Genomic DNA, 24,170 nt, shown 5'->3' with positions numbered 1-24,170 from the left:
GATGTTATAATGCCGTTATATCGCTCCATGGTGCGACCGCACCTTGAGTATCGTGTTCAATTCTGGTCGCCGCATCTCAAGAAAGGTATAGTGGAAGTGGAATTGGAAAAGGTACAGCAAAGGGCGACTAAAATGATAGTGGGGATGGGACGACTTCCCTATGAAGAAAGACTAAGGAGGCTAGGGCTTTTCAGCTTGGAGAAGAGACGGCTGAGGGGAGACATTATAGAGGTGTATAAAATAATGAGTGGAGTGGAACAGGTGGATGTGAAGCGTCTGTTCACGCTTTCCAAAAATACTAGGACTAGGGGGCATGCGATGAAACTACAGTGTAGTAAATTTAAAACAAATCCCAACGCGTAATTAAACTCTGGAATTCGTTGCCGGAGAACGTGGTGAAGGCGGTTAGCTTGGCAGAGTTTAAAAAGGGGTTAGATGGTTTCCTAAAGGACAAGTCCATAAACTAAATGGACTTGGGAAAAATCCACAATTCCGGGAATAACATGTATAGAATGTTTGTACGTTTGGGAAGCTTGCCAGGTGCCCTTGGCCTGGAATGGCCGCTGTCGTGGACAGGATGCTGGGCTCGATGGACTCTTGGTCTTTTCCCAGTGTGGCATTACTTATGTACTTATCCTCCCCGTCTCATCTGCCCGCAACCTCGGAGTCATCTTTGACTCCTCCCTCTCCTTCTCTGCCCATATCCAGCAGACAGCCAAGACCTGTCGCTTCTTTCTCTATAACATCAGCAAAATTCGCCCTTTCCTCTCTGAGCACACCACCCGAACTCTCATCCACTCTCTCATTACCTCTCGCCTTGACTACTGCAACCTACTCCTCACTGGCCTCTCACTTAACCATCTATACCCCCTTCAATCCATTCAGAACTCTGCTGCGCGTCTTATCTTCCGCCTAGACCGATATGCTCATATCACCCCTCTCCTCAAGTCACTTCACTGGCTTCCGATCAGGTACTGCATACAGTTCAAGCTTCTCCTATTAACCTACAAATGCACTCAATCTGCAGCCCCTCATCTCTACCCTCATCTCCCCTTACACTCCTACCCGTAACCTCCGCTCACAGGACAAATCCCTCCTTTCAGTACCCTTCTCCACCACCGCCAACTCCAGACTCTGCCCTTTCTGCCTCGCCTCACCCTATGCTTGGAATAAACTCCCTGAGCCCATGTGCCAAGCCCCCTCCCTACCCATCTTCAAATCCTTGTTCAAAGCCCACTTCTTCAATGTCGCTTTCGGCACCTAACCATTGTACCTCTATCCAGGAAATCTAGACTGCCTCAATCTTGATTGACTGCACTTTTTGTCCTTTAGATAGTAAGCTCCCTTGAGCAGGGACTGTCCTTCTTTGTTAATTGTACAGCGCTGCACAACCCTGGTAGCGCTTTAGAAATGTTAAATAGTAGTAGTAGTAGAATATGCAAAAACTTGTATTCAAACTGCTATAAACATATGCAGTTTGATCTTCACTGAGTTGGGAATATTTTTGTGGACTGTGATATTGTTGTTATAGACTGTGGTTGGGTCTCAGGGATAGATTTATGAGATTATCTTTAGTGCATCAGATTCTCTCATTTCATCTTCTTAGTTTGATAATGGATTTTAAATACATATGTGTATAGCAGTATGAATACAAATTTTTACATACAAAAAATCCATTATACACAGCCAAGCCACAAGATACCACAATATCTGCTCTGACCCAGGGGACAGAGATAAACACCTTAAAATCCTGACTGAATCGTTCAAACAAAAAGGCTACAACTCCAAGTAAGTTGCCTCGTCCCTTAAAATACCCAGGGAAAACCTATTACAAAGGGGGGGAAAAGCCACAGACAGAATCCCCCTTGTAGTGACATACAACCCAGAGCTAGAAAAATTGAGAAAAATCGTAAAAGATCTACAGCCACTACTCTAGGAGGATGAACTACTAAAAGAGATATTCCCATCCCCACCAATGCTGGCCTTCAGGGCCGGTCCTAGGGTCTCTGGCGCCCCCCTGCAGATGATGAGTTGGTGCCCCGCCCCCCCAGCATCTCCTTTCTCTCTTCTCCCACCCTGCCCCTGTCCAGCGATTCTCCTTCGCTCGAATTGCCCCCATCCCCCACCACCCTTGGTGCTTTAAATCTTTAATTTACCTTCGTTCCAGCAGCCGCGTCATTTGAAAGCCTTGCCCCGTCTCTAGCCTTTCCTCCCTTCGTGAGTTCGTTCTGCAGTCCCGCCCTCGAGGAAATGACATCAGAAGGCGGGACTGCCGGACCGACACTCACCAAGGGAGGGAAGGCTAGAGACGGGGCAGGGCTTTCAAATGATGCGGCTGCTGGAATGGAGATAAATTAAAGATTTAAAGCACCAAGGGTGGTGTGGTATGACGGCGCAGCGCCACAGCGGCGCTCTTGAAGGCAGGCGCCCCCCTGCAGCGCTTACCCTGCTTACCGGGTTTGACCGGCCCTGCTGGCCTTCCGATAGCCACTCAACTTAAAATACAAACTAGTAAAAAGCAAGCTCCCGATAGAAACTCAAAAGAACGTGGCACACATCCTTGCAATATATCCAGCTGCAGACTGTGCCATCACATTTCACAGGAGCCCACAGTTATTCACAAAGAAAAAATATTCAACGTAAAGGAATCCTTCACATGCTTATCTTCCAATGTGGTATATATCATTCAATGTAAAAAGTGTAAAGAAGGGTGCTATATTGGAGAAACAAGCCAGATGCTAAAGAAGAGATTTAATTTACATAGACATCATATGAAAAATGCCAGTGCCAACCAGGATGTCAACTCTGTAGGACAGCACTTTACTAAACCAGAACACTTTATCAATGATTTTATGGTGAGAATATACTACAAGGAAATTTTAAGACAATCCAGGAACGTAAGACCTTTGAAGTCAGAATGATTAAATATTTTGACACCCACCAGACAGGTGTATTTAGGCTTTTATATCACCCTCCCCAAATTGTGATGGGCCTGCTACCCTCAATCTGGGGAATAAAATAAAGCCAAGGCCAAGTATGAGAAAGTCAAAATTTGTTTTATTACTTACCAAAGTAAATGCAAATACAAAGGATAATTTCTCATGGGACAACAGGCAGTACTGTTACACAAAAGTGTTAGCTGCTTCTGTCTTTCTCCAAAGTAAAGCTTGGACACTGTCACTTATATACATACCTTTAGCAATAGTTCAGATACAGTTCATAGCACAAACAAGCTGATTAGCACTTCTTAGAAAACTCTGTCTGGAATTATCTTGTTCCCTTTTCCAGCCATCTGTTTCCCCTATGTTACTAAATCATATTGTCCTGTTTCTACACCATCGCCCCTTCCTCATTCTTATCTGCCCACAAGGGTGTCTCAGCAGATCATGAGTATGACTTATACAGAAGTCACACAGGAGTCACTGAGGCCTAGTACACTGGTCTCTTAGGCCCACTTCATGCTTTATGGCTATATTTGTATCCTATATTGCTACACAGGACTTAACAAAGATCTGGGTTTTTTTTAGCCCATTATAAACCATAAAATTCTACTCTTTGTCACCATCTTATCTACATGCATCTCTCTCTCTGTCTCTCATCCTCCCAGCTGCCATGTCACACACCTTACCCACCCCACCCTCTTCCTGTGAAGACTGTCATTGAAATGCTTTGATGTTTCACTCAGGGCCACCGAGAGCTGGAGCTGGGCCCGGGACAAGGCCGCCCCCGGCCCCCCCACCCGAGGTCGCCACCCACCCAAGATCGCTGGGCCCCACCCACCCGAGATCGCCGGGCTCCCCCCACCCGCTATCGGGCCGGGTCCTCCGAACTAACCTTAAGCCTCCTTTCACTTCACAGCAAGCAGCGGCAGGGCAGACCTCTCCTACTTCCTTCCGTGCCCCGCCCTCGTGGACGTTACATCAGGCGAGGGCGGGACATGGAAGGAAGGAGTGGCCTGACCTGCTGCTGCTTGCTGCGAAGTGAAAGGAGGCTTAAGGTTAGTTCTGGGAGTGATGGAGAGCGGGCCAGGCAGTGATAGAGGGTGGTCCAGGCGGCGGCACCAGGCCCCCCTGAAGGCCCGGGCCCCAGGACTTTTGTCCCCCCTGTCCCCCCCCTCTCGGCGGCCCTGGTTTCACTTATATATACTCAAGAAGATCCCCCCAAAAATGTAGTTTGAAAATATTTTTTACAGTGTTAACACCTAATTCACAAAGAAACTACCCTTAAATAAATTATTAAATAAACATAACCTAAAATCTCCCAATAGGACCAACACATAAAGTGATAAATATGCACTATCAAACATGGCAGTCCAGTAATATCATTGGAATGACTCTTTTATGAGGAAAGGCTAAAGAGGTTAAAGGGCTAATTTTCAAAACATAAAAAAATCCCAAAAAAGGTCATAAGGTGGCAGAAGGACTTTTTTTCTCAAAATCATCCAAGTTGCAATTTTTGAAACCCTCAGTTTGGATGTTTTGCTCCACAGTTTGTCCAAATTAAAAGGGGGCATGTTGGGGGGTTGTTTTGGATGAGACATGAGTGGGACATAGGTGGTACCAAAAGATAGATATTTTTCTGCAAATATAAAATAGGTTCATACAATGACTCCCAGTAGCACATAGATCACCTCACAAGAATTAACACCTGCTCCGAAGATGTAGATATATATATGTGCTCTATGCGTGTCCATGTGCGATTTATAAAACAACCTCTAGATTATGGCAAATTGATCTTTTCTATCTGGATAATCCAATCATCCAAAATTGAATCAATAAATCCAGATATACCAAACACTTTACTATAGAATCTGATTATATAGTTGATGCAAGGACCTCAGCAGTATTATACTGCTGAGGTCCTTGCATCAACTATATAATCAGATTCTATAGGAAAGTGCTTGGTATATCTGGATTTATTGATTCAATTTTGGATAATTTATAAAACATGTACACAATATTGCAACTCCACTCCTGCTCTGCCCAAACTCTAAAGTTGGGAATCCTTACTTACCATCTTATCAAGCTGTTTGCTTGATAAGATGGTATTTGGCCACAAAGTTTTGTAAGCACTCTTTACCGTGTATAAAATATGCTTCACACATGGAAATGCTTTTTAAACTTAACCTCTAAAAGCATAATTTGGAACAGCCTGCCTGACTTGTACGGTCCATATGCATATGAGGTACATACATCTGCTATTTAGTATACATGGACCCAAAATTCGGCTTACAGTGCTCAGCGTTTTGATGACTGCTGCAGTGTTAAACCCAGAAATTCAGTGCTGGGTCATGTCCGGGCTTCAGCATTGAACTTCTGGGTTTCGGGAGCCATCTAACACATAATCAGTTTAGGGCCCCTTTTACCAAGCTGTGGCAAAAGGGGGCCGGTGCTGGCATCGGCATGTGTTTTACACCCGAGCCGAGGCCCCCTTTTACCGCAGCTGGTAAAAGGGAAGTCTCGCCTTCCTGCAGGAAATGGCTGTGCGGCAAGTAAAGCACTTGCCACGTGGCCATTTCAGGGGGAAGCCCTTACTGCCATTCATTGAGGTGGTGGTAAGGGCTACTGCATTAACCTGTCTGTAACCAGGCAGCGCGCGGCACTGCCCGATTACCGCCAATACACTCTGGTGCTACAAAATTTAATACATTTTTGTAGCGCTGGAAATGATGGCGTGCTAGGGGTGGGAAGTATCGCCAGGCTGCTGCGGTAGCCCAGTGCTACTTCCTGTATAGCGAGTGGTAAGCCTGCATTGGGCTTACCGCCGCTTAGTAAAAGGATCCTTAAATGCGATACTCAGCACTTACCCGGCTATGGGGCGCCGCATAATGATAGGACTGATAGGACATTTATGCTGTCCTATGTATGTGGTGACCTTGGCCAGTTAAATGCTGAAGATCGACACTTAACCAGCCAAGTGCTGATTTTGCCCCTAGAATGTCCCCAAAATAGCCAGTTTTCAGTTCGGCACTAACTAGTTATTTTCAGTGGCATTAATCAGTTAATTGCCGCTGAAAATTAGTGGTTAGCCCTGAACAAGAGCCATTTTTGGCTGCTTAAAGTGCTTTGAATTTCGATCCACACAAAATTTGAGTGCATAATTTAGAAAATCCAGAAGTATGCATGTAAGTGAAAATCCCACTCCATCTCCTTCCTTGGAAATGAGTCTGCTTGCTGTGGATAAAAATTATGCACTAAGTGCCTTATTCTATAAAGGTTATGCTCCTAAATTTACGCTCCTAATTTAGGGCCTATTACGCTCATAGATTTAGCATACATTTAGGAGCATAAATAATACTCATAAATTTAGGAGTTTAAAATTTAGGAGCATAACCTTTATAGAATAAGTGCATAATGGGTATCCAGGCAGCTGCATAACTACATGTAAAGCAGTGGGTCATCCGTAGGAATGGTTGTGAAAATTAGTTGCAAAGACTGTTATTTTTGTAACGAGTCATCCAGGTAAGTAGGTGCCAGTTTTGGGCCTATTTTACAAAGGCACATGGAGGTGGATTTTAGGAAGGGCATATGGATCAGAATTGAGACGTCCAGGTCAGGATGTGTCACGTTTTGCTAGTACATTAGAACAGATAGAGCCTGCTCTAAAACATATGCAGGAATGGATGTGTCGGTTACACGCAGTGATAGAATCCATTTTACAAGCATCAATTTCTAAAATATCAAAAGTCAACATGGCAACATAAACATGTATGTACCAGCACATACCCCCAGATATTTAAAACCATTTAACTGGCCAAGAATGGCTCCTGGATGGTTGAATGACACTTAACCAGCTATCTGGTGATATTCAGTGGGAGACAGCCGGCTATCAGTGGATAGCGGCTAGCCGGTTATATTGTGCAATATAACTGGCTAGTTGGGAGTATTCAACGCCAGTTAAGTGGCCAAATGTGGCTACGTGAATACCTGTTATATCTTTGGCCAGTTTGAACTTGACCGGCCAGCGCTGAATATCGGCTTGGCCGGTTAAGTTCAAACTGGCCAAAAATAAACTGGATAGTCAATGTCAGCCACCAGAAATGGGCTGGCATTGAGTATCTGGGCTCAGCACTGACAGCGGGAGGCAGTCCGGCTACCCCCCACGATCTGAATGCCAGTCCCTTAATGTTTATGTTGGTATTTCAAATCCTACAAGTGTAAGGCATACAGCGCAAAACGTTTTCTAAGGGACTTTCCTAATAAGGTCGGACTAATGCATTTTCAAAGGTCATTCTAACTGTTTAAACAATTGCAATTGTATTTTGAAACTACTGAAGGGGTCCATTTTTTTCCAGACACCGTGTGTAGTTTGTAGCACAAGAACACTCATTCATGCCACCGCATCACTGCAGGGATTACCTACCCGAAATGGAAAAGTCCAGAGTAAAGCTGCGTGAATCCCTGATGTTTTGGCAGGTATGTTTTCCAGAACAGCCGTTCTACTGTCAAAGCAACCCAAGGCAGCCAGAACCCAGCAGTCACCTCCAAAAGAGCAAGACAAAAGGAAATCTTGTTACTGTTTCATGCCAGCCACCAACCTCTGCATCTATATTTTTAAGCACCTAGCTGAAAATGTTTGTGAATAAGCAGTTTGAGGAGCATGAACTCAGATCTCTGCAAGCCATACGCAGTTAGAAAGCTCCTTCCCAAAAGTCCGTGGTCATATTAGCTAAGCAGCAGTGGCAGGACTTCTTTCTTTTTTCTTTTATATTTCACTGACAGTCATGCATTTCATCTGCATACATTTCTACTGTGCTAAAGATTACTTTGCAGGGATAATAGCTCCGGATTACCGATTCATTTCCAGTCAACTTGCTGGTCACGGTGAAACCTGATATTTAACTGGTAGAATAAGCACATTAATAACTATGGCTTCTGTTACTTCATTACTGTAAAATATAGCATGGATAAAGAGAAGATAGGAAAACTGAGTGTCAGCAGACTGGGTAATCTTTTTATATGGCGTTGATTATATATCTAATATTAGCCATAGAGTTGCATTCTAGTCCTAAGGCATTCCTGCAGGGCTGCTTTTACAATGCCATTCCTGCCACATTCAGTTTCTAGTTTATTAACCTTTTTTCCCCACAGACACAGAATGGGAGAAAACATAGCAATATGGGGTTTAATTTTATAACAGGCTCCTAAATATCAAAAACAGCTCCTGTTTTACACAGACCACATAGGCAGCTATAGGCACCACCAGCTAGTTCTAAAAGTACTCTAATACTCTTGCACCTGCTCTAAGGCGGGTACAAATGTGTGCATGTACTGAATGAGGAAATTAAATAAACGTTTTCCCACACATCAAACATGTGTTACAAGCATAAAATGGCTCTTACAGAACTGCCAGCCATATCACATCTTCCAGGAAGTGAACGGACAAGATGCGGCATTCTTGTGTATGCCAAAAGTAGGCCACCTCAAGGGGCATAATTTGGGCAGAGTTATTGTAATATATTGTAACATATATTAAATGTTTTTTTTCCTGGGGCTCTGGGGGGCTTGTTCCAGGGTTTTGGTGCTGGTGCTGGCTGGAAAAGGTTTAAAGTTAGTTTGGAAATTATAATAGAGTTAGGTGAAGGAAGTGTGAGATGTTTCTTAAATATGGTTTCATTTTACCAAGAAATAACCCATGATTAAGTGGGGATTGTACTATAAAATGTTCCTTGCTGTTTTGGGTACAAGTCAGGTTAAAATTTGACTTTGAAATTCTCTATATAGGAAGTTTTGCAGTAACTTTTATGGGGGAGGGAGAGCAGCCAAGATACTAAACAGATCAGAGAAAAAAAACCTGTTTCTCTGACAAGCTGATTGGTTGAGTGATGTCAGATGTTCCTCTAGGGGGGGGGGTGAGTTGCTAGGGAGACTGCTGAGCAGAGAGAGCAGGGAAGCACTGGGAAAGAAAAACGTATGGTGTGTGTCTGTGTAATGTAAGAGAAAACAGTATATTTTATGAGTTTAAAGTGAAATGTGACATTGAAAAAGGGTACTTTGGTATTGAAAGTGAGCTGAGGTGAGTGTGAAGGGTGTTTCAGAGATAGAACTGGGTTCCAAGAGATAAAAAGTGAGTTACAATTTTGTGGAATGAGAGTCTGTATGCTAAGGTATTAAGTGGACACATGGCTGCCTACTCTTTTTAGAATAGGGAAAAACAGTTGAGACACAGGAGTGTGGGAGACTGTGATTTCTGTTAGTAATTATACTAAGTGAGAGAAACTATAAGGGTGTCAGGGAAAGAAATGTGCTAGAATTTAAAGGGGGGGTTAAGGGGAAATTGAAGGTGAATCTGTTATTTGGAGAAAGAAACTTTTAGGCTGTGTCTGTGGAAAAGGTGTGTTGTTTGTGAGTGCTCTGAGTTCAGTGCAAGGTTTGTCAGGTGGCAGATTAAGCACTGCTTTTGTATGAGTGTGCTGTATTCTCCAGATTGATCTGATAGCTGTGCAGGGAAATGTTATGTTTTTATGTGAAGTCTGTGAGATGGAATGTTGTATTACTATTGAATATGGAATGGGTTACTGTGTGAGATCCCTGAATGCAGTGCAAAAGCCTCTTCTGCAACAGTTTATAATAGGGAATTAACAGTGAGAAATAGGCTGTGAATTGAATACTCCTTTAACTTATTTATTTCAATTAGAGAGTGTGGCCACAGTATTGAGAAATGATTAATTGTCACCAGAGTGGAGTCAGTTCCTGAGCAAGTACAGGGAGTTTAAGATTTTGCTTCCCTGATTATTTTCTTTATAAGGGAGGTTTAGGAAGAAGAGATCGGTGAATTATCCTCTGAAGGGTTCTGGCTGAGCAACGCAAGAAAGACATCACCTAAATAAATTCAACTATAGCTAAGTGACATTGCCAAGGGTGTTGTAAGGAATATATTATTTTTTCACAACATCTTAAGGGAAAACTAAAGATCAGAACAACAACAAACAAAACAAACAACAACACCAAAAAAAATCCATGTTTTCCTGACTTGCCTAAGTGTTCTGGGTTCAAGTGAGATCCATGCACAAACATCCATAATACATATAAAGATTCAAATTCTGACATCAATAGCAAGAAAAGAGTATTAAACAAATATCAGATTTTGATAAAAAGACAATTTAAATATTTAATCTGAAAAGGTCCTTTTCTGCCTTTTTAGGTGATTTTGTTGAAAGAAACAGAAAAAGTTAAGGGTATACATGTAAAACTACATTTGAATGTTGAATATGTTATTGCAGTTCTATTAAGCCACACACTAATTGTAAATTTGAGTTTATTTGAATGAAAATGTGTTTGCATTTGAATTCAATAAAGAAAAAGATAATTTGCAGATCTGAAGGTGCGGTTCTTCCAGTTCAGGAACAAATCCTAAATTTAGCTTCTTTTCCTCCTTTATTCTTTGAGAGTAAAGGACGAGGTTAGTTTATTTGTTCCACTCCCTCAGCTGTGAGTGTGTGTTCCCTGGATATTCACCACGACTACAACAATCAGGTATCTGGGAGCACATCACTACAGTCCAGCCGAGAGGGGTGGTAACATTATGATGTAAATGTATTCATATAAAATATATGTGTGTACTGTCAGGGAGCATCTTTTAAGCCATCTATGTTAAGTCTATTTTATAAAGACAAGTAGGCAATTGGTTTGTTTGGCCCTTGCAACCATAAAAGTATTCCGATGCCCCTGATTTATATCTAAAAGAGGGGTGTCCAATCTTGGCCTCTTCCAGGTTGGGTTTTCAGGATTTTTCCAATGAATATGCATGAGATCTATTTGCATACAATGGAAGCAGTACATGGAAATAGATTTCATGCATATTCATTGGGGAAATTCTGAAAACTCGACTGGATTGTGGCCCTCGAGGACTGAGGTAAGACAACCCTGGTCTAAAGGGTTGGCCCACATTATGGCCTTGAAAAGCCTTGTTTCTGAACTGTGAGTGCCAGACCTATTACCTGCCTAAGGGGCTCTTTTGCTAACGCTTAGAGCCTTTTTACTAAAGCACAGAAAGCCCACCTTGGACTTGCCATGCGCCAATCTAGAACTACAGCCGGGCTACCACCCCCAGCACGTGCCATTTCCGGTGCTACAGGAATTTTTTAGATTTTTGTAGTGCTAGAACTTATCCAATTGTGATCAGGCAGTGCTGTGCCCTGCCTGGTTACCGCTGGGTTAGCATGGGAGCCCTAACTGTCATCTCAAAGGGTAGTGGTAAGGGCTGCCTACCAAAATAAACATGCAGTAAGTGGTTCACTTACCGCACAGCCATTTGTTTTCCTCAAAAATGGACAGCCTTTAACCCACTGGTGCAGGCCTCCTTTTTTCGCAGCTCAGTAAAAGGATCCCTTAATGTGCGCTAACAGAATTAGCAAGCACTGAATACTAAGAAGCGCATACGTATAAAATGGGTTTCTTAGCATTTAGAGCATGCTAATTCCATTAGCACACACTAAAACTTTAGTAAAAGGGCCCCTAAGTTTGTTACTTGATATGCCGGCAGTTTGTAAGTCAGGTCCTGTGCTTGTTATGTCGACATAAGAACTCTGAATCCACGTGTGAAGGATTGGCAGGGGATCCCCAGCCTGACTTTTGCAACTATAGCTTTGTGACTGATGTTATGTTTGTAAGGGATACAAGGAATGGCCTATACCAACAATTAGTATTGCTCTACAGACCTTGACACAAGACATTTTCAGAGGCCAAAGGTAAAGATAAATTAATTGATGCACCCATCTGTGTTTTTATAGGAAATGAATATATCTTACCTACATTTTTTTCCTTGGACAATATCAAACCTGCTAGCACCATCTACCAATAATTGGGGGTTCTTATGTATTTCCTTCAAGAAAATTGAAGAAAACAATTGTTAGTCGTTATTCAACGGTACCTCTTTATTCTTATCTGTATTCAACATTTCTTTGGAGAATTTCACCATTGCAATAGCTCAGCAAATCCGAACTGCTGTCTTTAATTATTGATTAAGGCTTATATTCAGTCCAAACTAAAGTGACTAATAACCAACTATTTCAACCTAGGTTTCAGCTTGTGAGTATGCCTGCAAATTGCTTTAACTCATGTTGGTTCAGTATTCCAAAACTAATTTTGAAATCTACTGTGAAAATAAAAATTTGAGAAAAAAAACCCAAAACCCAAAAACAAAACAACAAAAAAACAGTTTAATGTAACATCTTAAAGGATAGTTGGTCAGTCATCCTTGTGCCTAGAAAAATCCAGCAATTAAGTTAGCGAATTAACACTGAATGTTAGTACTAGCCAGCTAATTTCTATTCCCCTACCAATCCTCAACCCCAGGACAGTGCGGATTTTGAGGAACTAGCTACAGTTATCTACTTTCTGTAGATGGCTCTATTTATCCACTCCATGGGGTGAAATTTTCACCCTGGTGGATCCAGCTGGATACCTCCGTCATCATCTCAGTATATATTGCACATTTTCCCTTAGATATAGTGCGCATAGATTTCATGCCGAAATCAGCGCAGACTCTATAACATCATGTGTAACTTAATTGGTTTAACAAGCTAATGAGCACTGATAATAGCACTTAACAAAGAATAACGAGCACTGATTGGCACTGATTAGAATTTAGGCACACAACTCGCTAAGCGTATTCTGTAACGATGTGCACCAAACTTCTAATGCGTGGAGGCAAAAAGGGGCGTAGTTATGGGTGGGAAAATGGGCATTTCATGGGTGTTCCAAAATGTAGGGGCCTAGTTATAGAACATGGCCCAGTGTGCCTAAATCTACACGCTAAGATTTACACCAGGTTTTTGTTGGGGTAAATAGATGCACACAGATATCAGCGCTGAAATATCAATTAAGCATATTCTATAATTGCTGCATAAATCTAGGTGTCAATTAAAGAATATGCTTAGTCGGCACTGATTTCAGCACCGATTTTTTAGGCGTCATATATAGAATCTCCTCCTTAGGGTCCTGTTTACTAAGGTGTGCTAACCGTATAGACACCTATAGCAATATTATGGGCATCTACATGGTTAGCGTGCACTAAAAACGCTAGCACGCCTCTAGCGCAGTTTAGTAAACAGGGCTTTTAGACAGGGGAGTAGCCAGACTTCAGCGGGAGGGGGGTCCAGAGCCCTAGGTGAAGGGGCACATTTTAGCCCCCCCCCCCGGCACCACCGACCCCCCCCCCCCCCCCACACCATTGCCGACCCCTCCACCGCCGCCGCCACCACCAACAACAACTTTGACCCTCCCCGCTGAAGACCCTCTCGACCTCCCCTCCTGCCGCCAACCCTTCCCCGCCATTGCCGTCGCTTACCTTTGCTGGCGGAGGACCCCAACCCCCGCCAGCCGAGATCCTCTTCTTCCTTCGTTCTGTTTCTGAGTCTGACGTCCTACACATGCAGGACGTCAGACTCAGAAACAGAACGAAGGAAGAGGACCTCGGCTGGCGGGGGTTGGGGTCCCCCGCCAACAAAGGTAGGCGATGGCGGGTTGGCGGCAGGAGGGGGGTTGAAAGGGTCGTCAGCAGGGGGGTCCAGGGGCAAATCTACAGGGGCCCAGGCCCCCGTGGCCCCACGTAGCTACGCCCCTGCTCTTAGATATCTTTTCTGGACTTTTGTTCTTTCAACAGCACATACTTCTTTACCTTCACTCAGAACAGCCCTGCCATTTTCTAAGCTGGTTGAACAAGTTATATTAAAGTTGAGCTACCTTAGGGCCCCTTTTACTAAGGGGTTAACGCGCAGCAACGGGCTTGCAGAGTGGCAACCATAACTACCACCAGCCCAATGCAGGTGCCAGAGGTAGTTCCACCCCCAGTGGGTGCCATTTCCAGTGCTAATGGCAATGTTTTAAAAATATTTCCACAGAGGGTTACCCGGCCCTTAACCGCATATGATAACCTCATACATTGGGCCACATAAGGAGCAGTCCTATCTTATGTGGTTAAGGGCTGAATATTGCACTTAATTGCATAAGTTTTAGTGGCTAGCAGAGAACCGGATTTTCAATGCTGGCCTGGCATTGAATATCCGGGAATGCAGGCAGTTGCAGACATAAAATCGCTGACCACCACTGGCTGAATATTGACCGAAATATACTTATGCACATAAGAACTGTTTTCCTGTGCACTTATACACACAGAACACAAGTAACTACACGTCCACAGTTATAGAATTGCCCTTCGCATCTGTACAACTTTGTCTTGCATCTTCAATTTGAAGATTTAAGACAAGTCTTAAAACCTATTGTTTGAATAAAATATTCAAATTCAAATGACCTATATCTAATTATCTATTTAACAGCACAGGTGTGGGCTTGTTGGGATATGGACTATATGGCAGAACCCTAAGCAAGAGCCAAGCAATCTTGCTGTCACCGTGACCCCATGATCATGGTCAAAGAAAATTTTGTGACCCCCGCCCCCCCCCCCCCCCAGATACAGAATAATGATGCACCTATGGAAGGTCTACCCAGGTCGTAACCTTAAATGTGGGTTTTGGGTCCCCATTTAGGGCTCTGACCCATAATTTGGGAAACTCCACCTATGCTATCATACTTATCCCAGCTATCCCTGTACATCCAGTATTGTAATTTCTTCTCCTCTCCTATTTCTCCAACTTAATTTTCCTTATCCTTAAACTTATATATTGGACATATTTATTTTGATCTGCCTAGCTGGAACCCTAATAGGTGGTATGTCAAGATTAAAATAAACTTGACACTTGAAACTAATGTATCTCAAGATCTTATAGTATTGTATTGTATAATTAACCATTACATTTTTGAAATCAAGAGAACATTTTTAAACAGTTTCTCATAATTCAACTTGGATAGTCAGAACCTTTGCTTTAAGCTTGGGGCAACATTAAGAGTTATTATATTTTTTATCTAGTAGTGCTGGTAGGAAAATCCTAGCTGAAAGGGGGCTGTGATTAAGTTCCTGCTTTTGATCCACAGCTATGTTTAATAGACATGAGCAGTTTATTCAGCAATCAATCTTGGGTTTCGCTACAGCAATTGCTACATAATTCTTCTGTGTCATTGCATTTCCATTTGCTTTGCAAATTGCTACACATGCTTTGCTTTGGCAGGGAGAACGCTTTACTGCTGTTGATAGGATGTCGTTGAAAAATAATTTCTCAGAAGCATAAAGTACTAATTATCGTGTTTTTTTTTCCACAGGAACCCTAGGGAACGTGGGCACCCTGACTTATAAACTGCAATTTGCATGTTATTTGTCAATTTATGATTATCTACCAGTCACTTTGTGTTGTAAAACTTTGATCTCTTTCACAAGGGCACCTTAGCTAGGTGAAATGAAAGCATGTTTGGTGGTTACTGAAGGGTGCATAGATTGGCAACGTCAATGTAGTGTATAATGAAGACAGAACTTTGATCAGCATTGGAAGAAAAACATCCATGTCAAAGAATTCATGGTGCAAAATATTCATTCGAACGTTTGAAAGCCATAACAGTGGCTTACTGCTGAAACGTTTTGATTAAGGCACTGAAAAGCTCAGCAGTTGAACATGGTCATTTGGTTGAAATATTATATCACATTCTTATACATATTGGTGCACGTCCAATACAAAAATGAATTTTAAGGAGAGAAGTTTTCATTATATGTAATTCTACAGTATATGCACGAAGGCTGGATTACCTCTATTATGATATCCTTGTGCGTAAGAGGTGGGTCAGATTTTTTGTATTAAATGCCTTCAAATTGAAGAAGTTCAACATGAGCACATAGGAGCCTGTTATTAAAGTGCAGTCATTTTTTACCATTGATAAATGTGCATAACTGTTCGGGGAGTACCCAGCATGTCCCCATGGAGTTACTGCACAAAAAAGTTCTTTGCTGAATGTTAAGGGGGAGAATTCTTCGAAATGCCGCTCATTATTCAGTGCTGAAAAAAATCGGCACTGAATGGTATTCTATAACGGACGTTCTGGGATCAGCGCCCTTTATAAAATAGCGTTAGCGTTGGGATCCACGCTTAACTTTGGGTATGAGGACTTGCACCAACTGAAACCAGGTGAAAATCCCAGCGTGCAAGTTGGGCATGGATCCCTGAATTCTATAACACTGTGCACATTTTAAGGGAACGCCATGACCCGCTGATGCCCTTCCCATGGCCACACCCCCTGTGCAGATCAGCACAGAAACACTTGGGTGCTATTCTATAAATGGGCACATAAATGTGTTTTTCCCCGAGAATCTGCCATTTCTGCCCCGTTTTGGCGCCTTTCATTTCTTAGAACATTTTCTCTGTGCCAAATTTTTAGCATGGAGGTAGTGCCTAACGTCCAGCATCATATATAGAGTTTCCCACTAAGTGTATTGGCAATTAACATAGAGGCGCTTAACGCCTTCTTTTGAGGAAGTAGTAAGTTTAGCTGTGCTAACTGTATATGTGACAGCATGTAGTAAAGTTTCCATCCACTAAGTGCAACATGCAGTCCACACCTGTTCTCTACCCATAATCTGTCCAGCTGCCTCCTAACCAGGGCCACCAAGAAACACAGCTGGGCCCAGGGCAGGACTGGACTGCCATGGGTGCGTCCCCTCCCCCCCAGGCAGCTATCGCCCACACACCTTTCTGTCTCAGAGTCACTGCTGTGCTGTTCCCTCACTCTGTCGTGTCCTGTCCTCTCCTGCTCCAGTGCTCCTGTGTGCCGAGAGTCAGGACCTGGATGATTGTATTAACACAATATCGCATTACTATAATCATCCGGGTCATGGGCAGCAGGCAGAAGCAGGAGAGGACAGACCTGGAAGCAGGCAAGAAGAAGCTTGCTGGTGCTGAACCTGAGCCTGGGCACCCCTCTTTGAGCCCGAGCCCGGGGAATTTTGCCCCTGCCTCACCCCTCTTGGCGGCCCTGCCTCTAACATAGCATCCAATTAGTGCACGCTGTGGGGGCAGCTCTATAAAGTGGGTGCTAACATTTATGCACTGATTATTTGCCTGAATATTTACAATTATGGCATATATGAATGTATGTGTGTACATACACTGCTGCTCCATGTAACCAGAACTATCCTACTCTATTATGTGTTATAATATGATCATGTTTTATTATTATCAAGTTACCAAAGATTCTTTTGCAATACTAAATGTATACTTTCCTACAAATTTCCACAATTCATGAAGTATTGTAAGCCACATTGAGCCTGCAAAAAGGTGGGAAAATGTGGGATACAAATGCAATAAATAAATAAATATTGGGCAAGTCACTTAACCCTCCATTGCCTCAGGTACAAACTTAGATTGTGAGCCTTCATGGGACTGAGAAACATCCAGCATATCTGATTTTTTCTATATTTGTACCCTGCGCTTTCCTACTCATGGCAGGCTCAATGTGGCTTACATATACAGGTACGTATTTGTACCTGGGGCAATGGAGGGTTAAGTGACTTGCCCAGAGTCACAAGGAGCTGCCTGTGCCTGAAGTGGGAATCAAACTCAGTTCCTCAGGACCAGAGTCCACCACCCTAACCACTAGGCCACTCCTCCACTCACCTTGAGCTACTACTGAAAAAGGTGTGAGCAAAATCTAAATAATAAATAAATACAGGTGTAAAAATGCCAAAATTCTGCCTAAGTGCCATTCTGTATGTATGCACATATCATAGAGGGGTCCTTTTAGAAAGCTGCTGTAGAAAGTGGCCTTAGTGCGTCCTTACATGGGTCTTATCTCACACACTAAGGCCATTTTTACCACTGCTTGGAAAATGGCTGATTTTCCATTTTCCAAACTAATAGCCATGCGCTAATGTTGCCGTTAGTACGCAGTCATTACCAAAAATTAGTGTGTGAGCCTTTACCGCCACCTATTTTGTAGATAGTAAGGGCTCATGCACTAATCTTACACTAATCAGTGTGCGGCAGTGTAGATACGCAAACTCTCCACTCCCTAGACACACCCCCTCCTGGAAGAACTTGTTTTACCATATGGTTTCCACGCACATTTGGAACAATTTTAAGTTTCAGCAAGCATGCACTAGTGTTTACTGCAGCTTAGTAAAAGAAGCCCATATAGGTATGTGTACATATGGGCAGCCATGGGTGGAACTCATGCTTATGTGCATAAGTTATAGAATACTATGTTACATATATATCTCCAGAATTTAGTTGTGAGCACTTGCATCAGCTCTATGTCTAAATTATAGGCAGGGTCGCTGAGAGGGGGGGATCAGTGGGCGCAAGATTTCCTGGGCCCAGCCTCCAAGGGGGGCCCGGTGCCGGGGTCTGTCTCCTATTCCTGAGTGTCGGGACCTGGGTGATTGCATTAACGCTATAACCTAGGTCCCGGCACACAGGAGCAGGAGACTGACAGACTTGAGAAATGAAGTGTGCAATGCATTATGGAAGGGAAGATGCATTACTCCCATATGCATTGTAGGATTTATGTAAAATGAATGTGATCTGCTTCACCAATAAAATATAGAATCACCCTCACAAGGGATATCTACCTGTAAACTGAGCCCTTTCTAAAATCTCCATAAACACATAGATGTTATTTCCACACGTGAATGCCAGAATTCCCACCTGGAAATTGCAAATAAAGGTTCTAAAATACCCCCCCCCACCCGTATAGAATGGGTCAAAGGCATGTTAAAAACATTTTTACTGTTCACACAATTTCATAATTACTATGCCTGTGCTAATTAACATCTCAGATAACAAAGCAGAGAAGTCTAGAGATTTCAATGACTCTGACTTATAACCTGTAATTTCCACATATTAGTTCTTTCATTATTCCGTATTAGTACTTGAATTGCTTTGTGCTAGAATTATATGGAGCTATTTAGCTACAGCACAGCAGGAACATGAAATTGCATTCCAGTATTTACTGCAAAGTTTAGTATCACAGCATTGAAATAGATAGTAACATGATAGCAGTAAGGCTTTTGACATAGTTCCTCCTAGATAACTTATAAACAAACGGACTGTCCTTAGTATAGGCCCTAACGAGATTCACTGGGTTAAAAATAGATTGAGTGGAAGACAGGAAAGGGAAGTGGTAAATGGAGTTCACTCTGAGAATAGGGTAGTACCAGTGGTGTGATGTAGGGTTACTCCCTGGTCTAGGTCTTTCCAACATTTTTGTATATGATATTGTGAAAGGGCTACTGGGCAAAATTTGCCTTTCTGAAGATGATATCAACATGTGCAACTGGCTGCACATTTTGATAGAAGATGTGGAAAAGCTGAAGAGGGATCTAGCAAACCTTGAGAAATGGTCTAAGATTTAGTGCTAAAACCTTCAGGGCAATGCATTTAGGCTCCAATAACTCAAGGGAGAAGTATCGTATAGCATCCAAAAAAACACATCACAAAGGGGTAATTTCATAAAAGGGCATCTTTGCAAAATTTTCAAAAAAGTGCCTCTTTTAGAAAGCCAACATTGATGCCGATCAACCTTTATACATCAAATAAGGTTCTGCCTCCTAAAATAAACCTTAGTAGACCATTTCTCCAACACATTGTGCTGCAATGTGAATGTTATCTATCTGACCACTACCTCAAACCGGAGCCTACCTCACTGCTCTGAATAAGGAATACATATGTGCATGTACACTTTGGGAGCAGTTCTATAAGTGGGCACCTCCATTTAGACACACTGATGCTGTGCGGTAAAAGCGCATTCTCTAATGGCATCTAGGCATCCAGATTCCTTTAGACAATATTAGTGTAACCTGGCACCCAACATATACATACCTGCAATTACACTAGTTATAGACCTCACATAACTGTAAATGCGTAAATGTGGCAAGGGCCTGCATAACTTACATTATACTGTAAGTTGCATGTGTACGTGGCATCACCCCTATGCTCCACTCATGTAAACACCCCTTTCCATCTATGCGCTGTGTCACTTACACACATAAATGGAAGCAAACCGGTATTCAAGTTTAATAGGTGTGCCAACCTATTTTGTGTTGCATATGTGGGTGAAATGTCAAGCATATCAGGATGTTTCTATTGTTCCATTATGCACACTGTTACATGTTTTATATGGTCTGCATCAGTAACAGCTGGTATATACACTCATCACCCACATGAAAGATGACCTTATTGCAGGCAGTCAGCCATTTGCTTGTCAACATTCGAACATCTGTCCTATAGACCCACCTATACATGTCTGCCTCCATGCAACTCTATGCAATGACATTGTTACATGCAGCATGTCTATTCTGATTGCATGCTATGTTGTGATTGCACCCTCTGGGCTACAATGTGAATGTTATCTATCTGATCACCACGTCCTCATTGTCTATTCCCTCTATTACCTGCATGCCGCATTATTGGAGTCCTGGAGGTAGCTGCAAACAAAGAGGGGGGAGGTGAGGCTGATGATCCATATAGAGTGGCATAATCGAATGGGGCCAGCCATCTATAAGGGCGGCCATCTCTAACGCCGGCCCCGTCAAGCGGCGTACCCAACTGTATTATCGAAACAAGATGGCCGGCCATCTTTTGTTTCGATAATACGGTCGGGGCCGGCCAAATCTCAACATTTGGCCTGCCCATAGAGATTGCCGCAGTGGCATAGCCACTTTGAGCTCAGGCCCACCAGCAGCAGCACACCTATGATGTGGCTGGCAGAGATTCCCATGCTGAAAACACCCAACAACTGTCCCTCCTGCATACCAGGAAGCAGCGACTGATACATACTGTTTACACCAGCCCCACAGCCTTCCCTGTGACGTATTCTCACCTATGCGGAAACAGGAAGCTGCATCAGTGGGAAGGATGTGGGGTCTACATGAGCAGTGTGTATTAGTTGCTCCTCACTGAAAATCTGAAATTTAAAAGGTGTGCGGGAGAGGAGGGATATTTGAGAGACCTTATGGCATGCAGGTGAGAGGAGAGACCAAATCACCTATGTGATGGGGTGGGGTTCTTCTGCCCACCCATCTTAGACCCAGGCCCACCCAAAATTGGGTGTCTGGCTAAGCCCCTGGATCGCTGGCATTAGAGATGGCTGCCATTGGTTTTCGCCAATAATGGAAACTAATGGCGGCCATCTCAAACCCGGCCAAATCCAATGCATTTGGTAGTGGGAGGATCCAGCATTTGTAGTACACTGGTCCCCCCTCACATGCCAGGACACCAACCAAGCACCCTAGGGGGCACTGCAGTGGACTTCACAAATTGATTCCAGGTACATAACTCCCTTACCTTGTGTGCTGAGCCCCCAACCCCCCCCCCAAACCCCACTACCCCCAACTGTACACCACTACCATAGACCTTATGGGTGAAGGGGGGCACCTAGATGTGGGTACAGTGGGTTTCTGGTGGGTTTTGGAGGGCTCCCATTTACCACCACAAGTGTAACAGGTAGGGGGGGATAGGCCTGGGTCCGCCTGCCTGAAGTTCACTGCAGTACCCACTACAAACTGCTTCAGGGACCTGCATAGTGCTGTGATGGAGCTGGGTATGACATTTGAGGCTGACATAGAGGCTGGAAAAAATGTTTTTAAATTTTTTTGGGGTGGGAGGGGGTTGGTGACCACTGGGGGAATAAGGGGAAGTCATCCCCAATTCCCTCCGGTGGTCATCTGGTCATTTAGGGCACATTTTTGAGACTTGGTCGTGAACAAAAAAGGACCAGGTAAAGTTGGCGAAATGCTCGTCAGAGCCAGCCTTCTTTTTTCCATTATCGGCCGAGGTTGGCCATCTCTTAACCACGCCCCGTCCCGTCTTCGGTACACTTCCGACACGCCCCCTTTAACTTTGGCCGGCCCTGCGATGGAAAGCAGTTGAAGCCGGCCAAAATGGTCTTTCAATTATATCGATTTGGCCGGCCTTAGGAGAAGGCCAGCCATCTCCCAATGTGTGTTGGAAGATGGCCGGCCTTCTCCTTGAAAAAAAATGCAGGATAGTATACGTAGTTATATTTGATAAAGGATTCTAACTGGATGGCTCTCTTGGGTGGCCATTAAAGTGTGGGTATTATTTAGGCTGCATTTGAGTTGTTCGTGATATGGTAATCTTAGCTTTCAGGGTTTACACACCTCATGTTCTACATGCAACCTATACTGTGATACTGGCCATGAGGGGAGAAAGAGAGCTGTGTATTTTACTTCCATCTCAAAGTGGAGCAGGCTGTGATCTCTGTCAGGTCTCATTGTGAATATATATTATGTATTTCTGCGTATGTTTGGTGCAGATGCCATCATACCTGTTGTGAGGATACCATAACATTATCACTGGAGTAGATGTACCACTGTAAAATGTAGGATCTGTGTCGAGGAATGACGCCACAAGGAATATTATCCCCTGGATTCTGTATATGGTGCTGAAAATGATGAAATATGGGCGCATGCCCAATTTCAGCGCACAATTTAATTGTATAATGAAACAATGCTGATTATTGGGTGCTAATAATCAATTATGGATGCTAATTGGCAACAATTAGAATTTACATGTGCATGTTGCTAGGTGCTATTCTAGAAAGATGTTAGTGTAAATTGTTACACACGGATCTGAAAAGGGGCGTGGGCATAGCAGGGGCCTGGGCAGGTCATGGGCGTTCCAAGAATTTGTGCACACTGTAACAGAATACACTTGATCTGTGCTTAATTTAATTGCAAGAATTTACACCAGGTTTCACTTGGTGTAAATCCTCACGCCTAAAAGTTAGGCACAGATCCCGACACTAAGTGCTATTCTATAAACGATACCCAACTAGGAGCGCTGTTTATAGAATAGCGCTTAGCGCTCATTTCTTTCAGTGGTGATTTTTCTGTACTGTTTATAGAATTTGGTCCTATATGTATATAGGCAAGGGGGGGGGGGGTGGAATGTTGTAGATAGGTGTCAAATGAACACAAAGTGCATTTCAAAATAAATATAACTGCTGTTTTGTGAATTGACATCATTTACAAGTCCTTCCCCCATCATAATTTCCATTGTAAAATGCTCAAAACAAACCAGAACTGTACAAAAACAGTGCCCTTCAAAAATATTCTAACTGCCCCTGGGATCACCTTCAGCTGCTGGGCCATAGAGATATGCATCAAGGTTTGCAAGAGGGGTGGGTTTGGGGGGCAGACTACATGGTCCCAAGGGTGAATGTTCCTCTGAGCTGGGTCCTGAAGGTGGTGGCAAATTTACCTCTGCCACATTGTCCCATTTCCTAACCCCCTCAGCATCTGCCTCTTCCTCAGACATTTCACCCTCCTCTCTGTCACAATCACCATCTTTCTGCTCATCCTCCCCCTTCTGCTCTTTCTGCTCCTCCTCCTCTGATGAACTGGTTTTGCTAGCAACTCGAGCATCTGGGTGACATTGGCAGGTATGTGATGGGCATGCCACATGTGAATCAACTATAGATATTTTTGTGTGCAAGCATTCAGTTGGAAACAGGATGCTGGGCTTGATGGACCTTCGGTCTGTCCCTGTATGGCAATGCTAATGTTAATAGACAAGGCTGCTTAATGGCAGGTCTTGCAGCTGACCAAATCTACTGATATGCTCTCAGACTGCATTGGTTCTGATAAGGGATGGGATGCTCCTTAATGAGCACCTTGCAATGTGTTATGGTGATACAATGGGAGTATTCAGGTGGTGGGGACCAGTAGGGTAGCCAGGAACTTCTTACAAGATGTGTGTCTCCCCCGCCCCCGCCCCCGCCACCTCCTTCCCTGCCACCCCATCGCCACTCTCCTGTTGCTGCCACCCCCGCTGCTCCCTGTCACTCCTCCTCCGCCACTGTCACCCCCATTGCCACCTCCACCTCCACAACCTGGCTGATATAGGACTTTAGCCCCCAGTACCTTGGTCTGACCACTAACAGTTAGAATTTACATTAAGTATCTGTCTGGAAAAAACCTGTTATAAAGAGACCATTCAAGTTAGTGTCGACAAGTGGTAAAATAGACAATTTTCTTTATTGGTCTAAGTGATGATTGAAATATTACCCTCATTCAATCTAACCGACTCATTTAAATGCTGCTGGGACTCAACTTCTTTAACTGTTCTAGATACACCCTCTAAGATTACCAATGGAATTGTTCCATTGGTAATTAAGAAAATTATCACTCGGAGAAATTCACCTTGAACTTCAGGTTCCGAAGCTGGATTGTAGACAACTAGAGAAACACTGGCATAAAACTAATCATTTAGATGATAAGTTATCTTAGAGGGTGGCAATTAAATTATATCAAAAAAGGGTTGCAGACAA

General features: G+C 43.4%; 1 protein-coding gene across 1 annotated transcript in view; it reads right to left on the bottom strand.

Moving 5' to 3' along the window:
* Positions 1–24,170, bottom strand: part of LOC115465566 (calpain-14-like) — a 208,611-nt gene that overhangs the window by 158,522 nt on the left and 25,919 nt on the right. The window contains exons 2-3 of the mRNA XM_030196116.1: positions 11,750–11,823; positions 7,363–7,481 (exon numbers count right to left, since the gene is read on the bottom strand). Of these exons, the coding sequence (XP_030051976.1) occupies positions 7,363–7,481; positions 11,750–11,792 (162 nt within the window). The 5' untranslated portion in view covers positions 11,793–11,823. The remainder of the gene's footprint in view (positions 1–7,362; positions 7,482–11,749; positions 11,824–24,170) is intronic.

Source organism: Microcaecilia unicolor, chromosome 3, assembly GCF_901765095.1.
Source record: "Microcaecilia unicolor chromosome 3, aMicUni1.1, whole genome shotgun sequence".
Classification (NCBI taxonomy): Eukaryota; Metazoa; Chordata; class Amphibia; order Gymnophiona; family Siphonopidae; genus Microcaecilia; species Microcaecilia unicolor.
The sequence above is the reverse complement of the archived record's forward strand: the minus strand, read 5'-3'. Positions and strand labels throughout refer to the sequence as shown.